A 12474-nucleotide genomic window follows, 5' to 3' on the forward strand; every position below is an offset into this window, starting at 1 on the left:
TCAGGGTTCAAAGATGGTGGCCAGGACACCTTCCTCATTTTCCAGCACATCTGTCTCCAACATTGGTTTTGTTTTTTTGAAAAGTGACGGGAGATTCTTAATGTGAACTTCTTTTCGGAACTGCTCTCCCAAGGGCTTCTGTGGAAAACAAATGTGAATAGTTCAGCTGTTTTCAAAGATCATTCTGCCATAATGGTCAATGATTGCAGTTGATATCTGGTCTGCCCATGCATCACAGGCTATTGAAGACCACAGGGCAATTAGGAGCACTAGTAAAGGGATGGCTTACCCCGATGCAGCCAGCAATGAGGCGCTTGAATTGGTCCTTTCGGCGCTTGTCAGCCACTTTCTGTAGGGAGGGGTTCAAAAGCTTGCAGTCAAACTGGTCCAGAGAGTCCTTCTGTATTTCAGGGATCTGTTCCATCACAGCTCTAATCTCCAGGTACCGGGGGCGCTGACAGGGAATAAACTTACTCAATAATGTAGATGTGGGTTCTGCCAAAGTTCTCCATTCCCTGCCACACCAAACTCAGAGGCAGTACTAGCAACTTGGCAGATACCAAAATTTAGGACAAGGCCCAACTGATTAGGAGTAAGTCCTGAAGGACGAAGCCACAGCCATCCTGCCTCCATGCTTTCTCCACTCACCAGCGCCTCGTATATCTGGAAGGCCAGGTGGACTAGGGAAGCCATGCACCCATCGTGCTGCCCGTGTGTCTGTAAGCCCTTCAGTACGCTGGTGAAAAGCCACGTCACTGCATCTGCGAGCAATGTCCCTGACAGTACCTGCGGAGACAGCTGTCATCAGGGACAAAGGAAACTCAAGACAGAACACAAACACCCCAGTTCTTCTGATGCAGTCAGTTCTCATGACCAAGTCTTTTCTGAGGGATGGGGGGAGGGATGAATAGCATACTTGTTTGAGGAGAGGCCAGCAGAGTTGTGTGGTTGTCCGCTGGCAAGACAGAGTATCCTTCCAGGCCAGGGAATTGAAGGCTGTAATTAATAGAGCCGTACAGACATCCTGAACAAGAAAAGGATGAAGGATTACAATGGGAAAATAAGCACACCCTGTTCTGTTCTTATATATCAGGAGCTGAGTTTTACTAGGCAAGCAGAAAAATGATAATGGCAGCTACTGACGAGTGTGTTTACTTCCTCTATTTCTGAAGATTAGGCAGTAAAAGGAGGAGAAGAACCAAGCAAATAAACCAGTAAAAGTATGTATAGGAAGGAGGAAAGGGCAGGGCTTGGGTGAGGTTAACCAGCAGCACATGGGACTGGGCTGAGTACTTGTGTTTGTGTTGAGTCTTTCCTTAAAGGGGCATGACCTTTGCATTTCCCTTTATTTTCTGAAGGCTTTAGGAAGCAGGAACTTATCTCATATGGAGAAATGCTAACAAACTCTTCTAACTGAGTCAGAAAAATGAATGCTGACTGCCTAGCTGGGCATGAACAACAGGCAGCACTTGCTCCCTCTACCCACCTCATGCTTCATCAGACATTTGCCCAAGTCTGTAAGCTCCGCCATGGCTGAGGGTGCTACCTCTGTGGCCATCATCTCTTCATCTGGAAGCAGAGAGCAAAATGGTAAGGCTTCATCCTCGAAAACAGAGGATTCTGTTTTGGCAGAAGCCCAAAGAACAAAACAGAGGATCCTGGGCTGTCTGGGGCCTCAGTTGTACTGGACTCTCCCATGAAAAGATACAGGATGATTTTTTGCCCAGGGAAGATATTTTAGAAATGTATCTAAATCAAACATGTGAGAATCAACAGTGAGAAACACGAGATCTCCCGGGTGGGAATAATTTAAATTGCCTGATAGTAATATGCATTATGAAGAAAAAATAAAGCAGAGAAAGAATACAGTCATTGGGATTGCTACTTTAGAAAAGTTGTTCATGGGAAACTTTTCAGAGGAGATGACATGAAGCAAGCAAGCAAACAGACCAAGAATACAGTGGGGAGAAAAATCATTCTAGACAGAGGAAACAGCCAGTGCAAAGGCTCTGGGCTGTGAGTCGATGGGAAGAAGGTACCAAGTAGACCAGTAGAGATTACAGCTCCATGTATGGTGTCCCATCCTCACAGACTACTAGCAAATGAGTTTCTAGAGGAACTGACCTTGTTATAGAAAGAATACTTCAGAGCTCAGAGCAGACCTATAAGGGCCAGGCTGCAGACTCACTTACCATCTCCATCTGCAGAGGGAGCAGTAGTGTGGTCAGCACCTTTCTTGGAAACACAGCAAACCGCTAAAGAAAGGACAGAAAGCAGGGTTACTGTGTGAAGGGAGGGTTCCATGTTACAACTAAGAGAATAGCCACTCCAGGCTTACTGATCCCAAATGATCTCTAAACAGGTGAGGAGGGAAGGTGGGGTATTATCTGGGCACCCAATCAGTTTCCAGAATAAAGAGGTGTTTGGATGGTCTTGACCGGATTGTTTTCAAGTCCCTCCCTTCAAGTTCAGTTAACTGAGGGGAAATTAACTGAATTCCCTGAGAGTTAACAGAAGCCCACCACTTATCTGTCAGTTTGTCATACTGTGGTGGCTTGCATGTTGCTGTGATGCTGCTGAAATTTATGCCACTGGTATTTCATCATTATTATCGATTTTTAAACTTTTTTTTGTGAATTGAGTGAAGGTTGAACAGAGTAGATCATCAGTTTTACATTCAGCAAATTCATTAAAATGACTGCAATCCCCTCCTTGTATCATCAGTTAACTGTAGTTACCTTGATTCACTTTAACTCTTGTACTCCTCCTTGTATCTTTTGCTACTTCCATCTTTCGTCAGCCAACCTCCCTCTTGTTATACTGTCAACCCCATCACCAAAGTTAACATGTTTCTGCCCTTTATCCATTGAATAAATTAGCCAGAAAATTATTCGTAACTTTCTTCCAAATTCCTCCTGCTATTTAAGACCATTTCCTCTTACTTTGGCCTCAAGATAAACAAAGCCAATCCAATCTACAATTCCACTATGACCCTAGGCAGACTTGAGAACAATCTAGTTTCTGATCCCTCTGCCAGTATTACTACAAACAGGAATCTGCATGGTTCACAGGGGTGGCTGAGTGACAGCTCTTTAACCAGAACTATTCTCTATCACCTGGTTCCCACGTGCCACTTACTGATCAGATCCATGACCTCTCTAGTTAACATCCTCACCAGCTGCTCCTCCAGCATCTCCTGAGACTCTGGGTTTTCCTCTGCAGCCTCATCTTCTCCACTGCAAAAAACCAGGAGACCAAGGTCCAGGGTGTGGGAAGGGGTGGGCAAGGAAAGTGGTGACATTAACCAGACCATCGGCACCCACTTCTTTTTGGGCTGTTTTCCAGGAAAATGCTAGGCAAGGACAGCAATGACTTGTGACTATCCAGTTGGAGAAAGGGTATTGAACCAAAATCCTCAGTGACTAAGGACATCTCAAAATCATGCGAAGGCATCGGCACCTTCTATGAAGGTTTCATTTCAGGGTCTCTCTACTGCCACGTTCTGTCCTGATTACCATCTAGCCTGAGAATTACTATAACCCACTGCTCTTCTAGCTTGGTGTCAGCTGAGTTCCCCCATGCACCCCTCCACCTCTACTCTGCTCATCAACCAAAGAAAATGGATGTTTCTTTCTTACCACAGCAGGCTCCTCTGGTTGATGACTTGCCATTTCTGGGAAAGCCTCTGGTTGGGGTGGTGAGAGAAGGAGGGAGAAATAAACGCTAGAATTGGATCAGGTAATCTGAGTCTGCTACATGTTTAAAATTAGCCAAGGATGATTCCAGGTACTGAGGACAGAGCCTAGACAAAGCCCCCAAGGCTAAAAGGCCAGATATAAGTATGGTTTCTACAACCTCTCCCACACCGAGGATGAGGGCAGCATACCAAACATCTGTTTGGGGAGGATTAACATTTTAGAATTCCTGGGTCTCTGCACACTTCTGTTCTCCATCCAACCTAATTCCAAACTCAGGGAAACAGACCCAAGAGAAGCACTGTTAATGGATGTTAGGAGCAAAGTCTGAGTCTGAAGGTGCTTCATGGGCAAATGAACTACTTTAGTCCTGGAGGGATGCCTAGTCTACTGCTGCAAAGAGAGTCAGTTGGAGCTGGTAGTCCTGTGCAGCCATCTGGGGCTAGAGACAACACTTTCAGGAGCTCCTGCCCACCAAAGAACTCTTTGCCATTCTTTCCTGACCAATTTCTTACCATGTGGAGGTAGGTGAAAAGAGGTCCCAGGATGGGAGACACCAGGGCTTCATAATGCTCCGGGGGACAGAAGAGCACCAGAGGCTTCACAAAGACCCATGCGCAGCTGGTTAAGGACGGCTTAGCACATGAACACAGAGCCCCTCATTCTAAAAGCACCTCTCACTTGATAGGTGAGTCTTCAAGTTCTTTTCCTAAAATCCTAAGCTACATGGCTACTTAATTCCATTATATCTTTAATTTAATGGTCCTTTCTACCAACTTCCCAAAAGTAGGCAGGACAAAGAGGCATCCTTGTAATAAACTTGCTTTCACCATTCTTCTCAGATTATAACTTGAGAGAAGAAAGACAGACATCACAAATACTTTTTTTAAAAGGCATCTAAATGAGAATGAAGCATAAAGGTGCTTCTTTAAAGGAAACAGACCCAAGGAAATATCAGGATAAAGTTTCACCTTTCATGTTCCTCATAAGAGACAGGGTTAAGATTTACCCTTAAGTCTATGGTAGCAGCAGCAAACGCTTTCAAAACCACACGGATCGGCTTCATGTTTTGTTGCTATTCTCTCTCTGTCTCTTAGTGAGACTTAAAATCACTTAGATAACTGAGCCCATCTCGCCACACAACTTCTGCCTCTAGTCTTCTAGCATTCGAATTTCTCTGTGACTTTTAAAAGGATATGAAGCATGGGTCTGAGTCGGTAATCAGGAATATTGTTCAAGTTGACAAAGGCGGAGCTGAGGAGCTGGGTTGCAAGGTCCTCCACGGTGTAGAAGTCCTGCTGCATGGAAGGGCCTGCCTTCCCCAGGATATGGAAACTGGAAAGGGGGACCATTGGGAATGACAAAGCCAACATCTGCTATTGCCAGTCCCAATCTCTAAGAAAGAAGATTCTCAGCTAGAGAAACAAATGAATTTTATTCTCTGCCTAAGAGGTCATTCACTTAATCTGTGTATTTTAAAGATTTGGACTTAAGTAGATATGGCATGTTTTTAAAGATGGATGTTTGTACCCAAGATTCATTACTATGTGATGTGCACTAACAATGGAGAATTTCTACTAAGCCTGGTTGTTTTCAGCACTGATTTACTGAGGCCAACACCATGGATATGGTGTGCACATGGGTGAGTTACCTCCACATCCCATCAGACCCTCCCAGTGTTCCATGAAAAGTAGGCTATAGGCTGGACTCGAGAGGCAGTATTGGTTCCTTACCAATTTTCATAAAGGGTACAGAAGAAACGTTGCATTCTTTCCAAGACTGTTTTGTAGACAGCAGTATCATTGAGTTCCAAGAGAGGTTGAGGTAATCCTACAGAGACAAATGGGTCAGGAATATGCTGTTTGGCTCCCAACAAACTACAGCAAGGAGATGTGGTTTTTGGAGGAGTGTTAAAAATGCAAAGCAGCTAGTCAAGTCTTCTACCAGCTGGAGGGGCCAAGAGATTCCTTAAAGGTGATTTATTACACCTTCTTTATAGGGAAAGGTGAAAGTTTCTCTGGATTTTTACGTAAAGTATTAGATGACACCCACCCTCTTTAAGTTGTGGAACCCCATTTTCAACCAAAATCTTATGCAAAAACCCAAGACATATAACAAAAATGAAAACTTGGCACAATAGGTATTTCTTAAAAGATCTTCAAGGCAGTTTTATATTTCAAGTTTTGCTCATAATTGGAAGCTGTCAGAGAGAATGACCTGCCCATTCCATTATGTTCTGGCTGGTGACATATTTCTACTGCAAGAGTTTCTGGTTTAATTTGAGTAACAGAATTGCAGGTAGAGGAAGAGAGTGGGACAGTGAAGCAATACCCATTTGTTTTATACATTAATGGCAAAACACTTCTTGGAATTTTTATCGGTTTCTGCAACATTGACCTTAAGTGTGGTGGAGCCAGCGGATCTACTCCTACTCCATGACAGTTCTTTTAGTTAATTTCTCCAATACTGTTCTTTTGGTTAAATTCTTAGCCAAGGAATGCGTGACCATAGCTGGGCCCAGGCAGAGGTTATTTCTAGGAACACAGAGACACTGAGGGGGTGGGGGGTTGGTGGTGGTGGTGGTGCTGTGGCGGTGAGTCAGCCGTAAGCTTCCCATTCCCTAGAGACCTGAGTCTAGGGCATTCTCATTCCCTTTCTGGTAAGTCAGAGCCTACATCTGACCTAGCCTTAACCCCGTTATCACTTCTGCTGGTGACTTACTACCTGTTGCAGGGATATTGTTAGGATCACATGATGCGTGTGATGCTTCGGAAATGGGTACAAAAGTTTAGACAACCATGAATGTCTTTAGTTCTGATTTCTAACCATACACCAACCCTACCTCTACCCATTTCCAGGCACATGAACACCCCATTCTATTCCATGAACACAGCAAATCCTTTTTTGACTACCTAAGGGTAGATTACTCCCCTAGCCCCAGGTAACCTGGTTAGGTCCTACTCTTTTTCCAAGTCTCTACCAGGAGGTCACCTTGTGGCAACAACTGGGAAACATGACTTACAATCTATTCCTTAATAATGTTTTTTAAATTAAAACTGGATGGTGCCTGGCTACCATTACTGACTGATTCATCTATAAAAGAATCCTGCTCAAAAGGGGGAAAATCCAGAACTTTAGAATTCCAAAATCTAAAGGAATCCAGATTTCCTGGAGCCACTGAAGTTGGATGAAACCCCTGAAACTAATCCTTTGAAATAATCTTCAAACCTTAAACCAAAAACGTATCTTGGGGTAATTCTCCTCTGTCACCTGGGGTTGATATGAATCAATGGACTGATTTAAGTATGCTTCAACTTTTTAACAAGAACAGTAAACGACCAGAATTTTGTTTAAAAAAATCCCCTGACATGTGCCTCAAATATTGTAACTCTTTCAAGATCTACATGGTATCAAACTGACCAGAGCACCTCAAAAGCTTAGATAAGGCACTGAAGGGGAGAACAACTCAGAAGGAAAGTGAGACTCGCTGCCTCGCCTGAAGAAGGCCATCAGTGTCACTGGGCTGGATATGTGGAAACTGATGCACTGGCTGAGGTTCTGCTGTGTGTATTCTCAACAGCAGTAAAAAGCGTTAATAGGAAAAAATAACATTGACTTCAATTGTTTGTATTACTGATTAGAGCTCTTTAAGCTTATTTTAATACTCAAAAAAAATATATATGAAAGGATGAAAGGCAGGAAACTAAATTAATATTCATTAAGTAAAAAAAAAAAAAAATGGTGAAGACAGCCACCAGTACCTACTAGCTAAACTGAAGAGGGGTTAGCAGGGTGAGGGGGCCTGCTCTGTATGTAAAGATACCAACTGAGGGCACTTACTCCTGCAGAGTCCTCAGAAACCTGAGGGCATGTGTCTGAACAAACTGGTGGTAAAGGTATAGCCAGCTGAGGAGGAGTCCATGAGAGAGAAAACATAAACTCAGAAAAGAAAGGCTAGCTTCTGTCTTACCTAATATAGCAGATTTTTCCGCTTCAAACATATCTAGAGCCTTAGTGAAAGGCTCTGCCATTTTGGCCAGCATTTCTGGTGCATATAAAGTATTGTGGGTTCTGAAAGAAACAAGGATGCTTTGTGAACTTTTTGCAATCAACTGAGAAAGGAAGAGTGAGTTTTCACTTTATAATTCAGTCTACCAAACTCTAGTACCACACTAGCACATAGAATTCATCAACACTAATATAGGAAGGGGACAGAAGGAAAGCACAAACATTACAATGTTTCCCCCCAAAATAGAACTGAATGAAGTGAATGAGTATAGTACATAGCACCTAAGAGTAATCAACACATGAGACCCAAAGCCTGAGAAAGCAGGACAATAACCCAGCCCCAAAGAGAAAGTAAAATATTTTAAACCCAAAAACTAGCACCCTAGTTTTCTCCTGAGTGACAGAAAATGAAATGTTAGAAGCATGGTAGATTCATAGGTAAGGACACAGAAAAGGTGGTAATATACTGCATTTTTCAGATGTTTTGCTGCCACGGAACCTACAATGCTCTGACAGTTGTTTAGGCTATCTGCTGGGACAATCACAAATCTCAAAATACACCTCTGTTCCTTGCCATATCAACTACTGGCCTTGCATGATCTAAGAAGCAATGGCTCTGTACTTGATCAACCTGCAGCAAAGGCAGCATTCTGCCAAAGCAATGGCACGACTCAACAATCCAGTTATCAGAGAGCATAATGACCTAGTTTTCTTTTTTTAAGGTTTTTATTGTGGATTTAGTGAAAGTTTACAGGGCAGATTATCAGTTTTATGTTCAACAAATCATACACCTTGTTTCATTACAATGATTATAATCCCTTCCATGTACCATCAGTTAACAGTATTTCTCTTTATTCATATTAGCTTTTTTTTTTTTTTGGTTTAACACTCAGGCATATATAATAATTTACACCACATCACAGGGTACATTCTGCCTCCTGCCACCATCTCTTAGTCCCTCTCTTCCCATGAATCTAGAGTTCTCAGCTGCTCCCTCTCTCCATGGCCCCATCTCTGCCTCCACCTCTGGTATCGCTGCTTCTCTGGATAAGGTCTCACATTCTGCTTGTGCTCTTCTGCCTTGATGGTCCTAGGGTCCTTTTGTTTCTGGACTGTAAGATTAACTACTCCCCTGTTTTTGTTACAAAACTTCTACCTTTGCAATTGTGACAGTTGCAATTAGTTCATGATAACAATTACTCACTATTGAATCATAAAAATCTTATCCCCATCTCTTTTCACCAGACCCATCTAGATAAGGAGCTCTGGTAGCGTAGTGGTTATGAATTGGGCTGCGAACCGCTGGTGGAAACTACCAGCTGTTCCGCGGGAGAAAGATGAGGCTTTCTGCTCCCGTAAAGATTTACAGGCTCAGAAACCCTGTACAAGGTCGCTGTGAGTTGGAACTGACTCCATGGCACATAACAACAGCATCTAGTTAAGATGAAAACTATTCAGCGGCGCCTCTTTCTTCCCACACACACTATTAAACTAAACTCCCCCTTGAAACCTTGTAAGCCAGTTACTTCGAGCCTTTATCATCCCATTTTGGGTAGCCAATGTCTAAATTGCTGAACCCTACCTGGCCTGTCCTAGTTTTCTTTTTAAAAGGTCAAACTAAAGAGCACAGCAAATATCAGCCAGGTTACGTATTTAAAGACGCACACTGAGCAACGCAGACCCTTTAGACCATGCATTATTATTAGTCAAGAATAAAAACAAACCCATACTGTTTCTTAAATCCTTGTCTGCACATTTGCTAGTAATCTAATTTACACTGCTTTTTAGAACACCATTTAATTTCCATTTATTTCTCCTTCTCCTGCTGAAGTCTGAGAGGTCTAGATTCCATGGTTTCTATCTAATAATAAATCAGCGGCTGTTTTTGTTGTTGTTAGGTGTGTCCAGTTGAATCTGACTCAGAGTAGAAATGCCCCATAGGGTTTCCGTGGCTGTAATATTTCGGAAGCAGACTCCCAGGTTTTCTCTCCCGTGGAGTTGCTGAGTAGTCTTGTTGAAAAATCCCTGCATTTGATGAACTGCATCTCTCCTGCTTTCAAGATGTTCTCAGTTTGATTACAAAAGTGCTGGTATGGATCTTTCTAAAGTTTATCTTCACTATCATTTGTTGAGATTCATATCTTTACTATTTAAAAATTAGAAAACTTTTGGCCACTATCTTTTCAAACATTCTTTCTACCCCTTTGTTTCTTCTCCCTTTGGGACAGCCATAATCTGGATATTGGTACACGTGATGGTGTGCAGCAGTTCTCTTAAGCTCTGTTCCTTTTTCTTAAATCTTTCTAATCTTCTGACTGGGAAATTTCAATGGTTCATTCTTCTGCTTGCATAAATATGCTGTTGAACTCACCTAGTATGTTTTGAAATTTCAGCTATTATACTTTTCAGCTCCAATGTTTCTATTTAGCTCCTTTTTGAAGCCCCCGTACGTACATTTTTTAATATTCCTAATTTATACATATACAGGTCTCTTACTTTTCTTTAGTTCTTTATTTATGGTTATGCTTTGCTCTTTGAGCATATTTAAACATGTGATATAAAGATTTTGTCTCATAAGTCTAATGTCTAGCATTTCTCAGGGACTGTTTCTGTCACTTCCCATGCTTCAGTGGGCTTTAAGTCCTGGTGTGTGGCTGTAGGATAAGCAATGGACTGCTTGCTAACTGCAAGGTTGGTGGCTCAAACCCACCCGTTGGAAACTACACTGGGTCGCTGTAAGTGGGAACTGACTTAATGGCACTAACTGCAGAACAGAATGGACTGTACTTTGTTCTTTCTTTCTATGCCTTGTGTTTTTTGTTTTTTTTTTGGCAAGTTAATTTTTTTGGTAGTTATTTATTTAGGGTGAAAATACATTAATCTTAATAGTATTCATGAAGAATATATAAACTTAAATATTCATGTGAATTTTAACAGATTTTTTTAGGTTTTATTGTGAATTGAGTGAAAGTGTACAGGGCAGATCATCAGTTTTACATTCAACAAATTATATACTCTGTTTCACTGCCTTGTAATTTTCTGTTGAAAACACAACGATTTGAATGTTATGAATGTGGTAACTCTGGAAACTAGCTGCTTGTTGAGGGGCTGCAGCCATCCACTTGTTTGGTAAATTTTTCATATTAATTATTGCTGTATTTCTTGTGTGTAGTATTCAAATCTACTCCACTGTTGCATGGGAGAAAGATGAGGCTTTCTTTCTGTTGCATGGAGAGAAAGATGAGGCTTTCTGCTTCTGTGAAGATTTACAGCCTCAGAAACCGTGTACAAGGTCGCTATGAGTTGGAGCCTACTCCATGGCACATAACCACCACCATCTCAGTAGTCAGCCAGTGTGTGACTTAAGGAGATTTCATTAAATGCCTGCACAGATGAGAAAAATGAGAGTGAACTCCCTAGAGGATTTGCAAGTTGACTTTGAGCTGGGGCACTCCCTTCAATGCTTGCTTACTTAGCCAGGGTACCTTAGCCTTCACGTCCTGTTTGCAGAGTCCAAGGATTGGCAAAAGGTATAAGACTAGGGTTTCTCAGGTATTTTTTGAGAAAGGATCAGGATCTGGGCACGCCTGCTAAATAGGCCTTCAAAGCACTTATTCTCTTTAGGATCTTTCTTCTAGGCCTCCTTCTTTACAGACTTTAGACTCTGCCTGTTGCTTGTCCTGTCTGCCATTCACTGCCTTAGGCAGTCATATGTAGTTTGTCTTTAAATGCTCCCAACAAAGCTGACAGAAAAGTCACTTGAGCCCAAGCAGGGTGGGAAACAAAGGGACTCTTCTGGGTTAGTCTTTCAGGGCACTACCAGACAGGTGAAAACATGCATCCCTAACTTTTTAAGAATAGGTCTGCACTGCAGCCTGTTTCTCTCCCCTCTCATGTAGTCAGTAAGCACCAGTAACAGAGGCCGCTATCCTATCTATCCGTGCAACTGTTACAGTGTTGGGGAGTGGGAGATTTAGCTGGGTCAGTAAAAGCACTATACGTCTGTCTAGCTTACCAAATTTTTGTAACCTGTTTCTTCATTAAACACTGCCTCCCCCTTATCTAGCTGCTGTTTTTGATCAGAATCCAGTTCCAAGAAAAGTTGATTCTGTTATGAGTTTTTTCTTTATTAAAATTCTTTCCAGATTAGTGGTTACTTTAGTGACGGAATCATTTCTTAGACTGTCCTATTCTATTATTCTGTGATATCCACATTTACTTTTCTCCATCCAACCTAGCATAGTTTTTATTTCCTATTTCACTATGTCCTTCCTTATGAGAGCTTACTTTCGTTTGGAGACTTTATTAATGTATTGAATTATTTGCTTCAGTTCATTAATTTCCATTCTTTTCTAATATATATAAGGGTATACAGTTCCCTCTAAGTTCTGCTTTCTCATAAATAGTCTCACTGTTGTTCAATTCTAAAGTTTCTAACTTTTTCTAATTATTTTTGGACCCACTGAGTAACATAGAAATATGTTTACTTTCTAAAATAAAGCATTAAACTTAGAGGTAGTAACTCTGAAATACCAACAGAGAATGAAGGAGTCTTCACATCAAGCATCAGTGCTATCCCCTCTGTACACAGGGTAGACAGGGACAGGCAACTTGGACACTGACTACTTAAAATGAGGGGGTAATAAAGGCACGAAGTAACTAGCTTACAGGGTTTCAAGAGGGAATTTAGTTTAAGAGTGTGTGTGGGGTCCCTTAAACAAATAAGAAATAAGGGGGAATCTGATGCAGACCGTGCAGACCCGGTCAGGAG

General features: G+C 41.9%; 1 protein-coding gene across 1 annotated transcript in view; it reads right to left on the reverse strand.

Moving 5' to 3' along the window:
• Positions 1-12474, reverse strand: part of XPO5 (exportin 5) — a 49337-nt gene continuing 36863 nt past the window's right edge. Inside the window, exons 21-32 of the mRNA XM_006860496.1 lie at positions 7666-7766; positions 5429-5525; positions 4880-5030; positions 4211-4294; positions 3639-3685; positions 3139-3236; positions 2193-2255; positions 1487-1569; positions 917-1024; positions 649-786; positions 290-454; positions 1-138 (exon numbers count right to left, since the gene is read on the reverse strand). Of these exons, the coding sequence (XP_006860558.1) occupies positions 1-138; positions 290-454; positions 649-786; positions 917-1024; positions 1487-1569; positions 2193-2255; positions 3139-3236; positions 3639-3685; positions 4211-4294; positions 4880-5030; positions 5429-5525; positions 7666-7766 (1273 nt within the window). The remainder of the gene's footprint in view (positions 139-289; positions 455-648; positions 787-916; positions 1025-1486; positions 1570-2192; positions 2256-3138; positions 3237-3638; positions 3686-4210; positions 4295-4879; positions 5031-5428; positions 5526-7665; positions 7767-12474) is intronic.

The sequence above is a fragment of the Chrysochloris asiatica genome, unplaced genomic scaffold, assembly GCF_000296735.1.
Source record: "Chrysochloris asiatica unplaced genomic scaffold, ChrAsi1.0 scaffold00038, whole genome shotgun sequence".
In the NCBI taxonomy this organism is placed as follows: Eukaryota; Metazoa; Chordata; class Mammalia; order Afrosoricida; family Chrysochloridae; genus Chrysochloris; species Chrysochloris asiatica.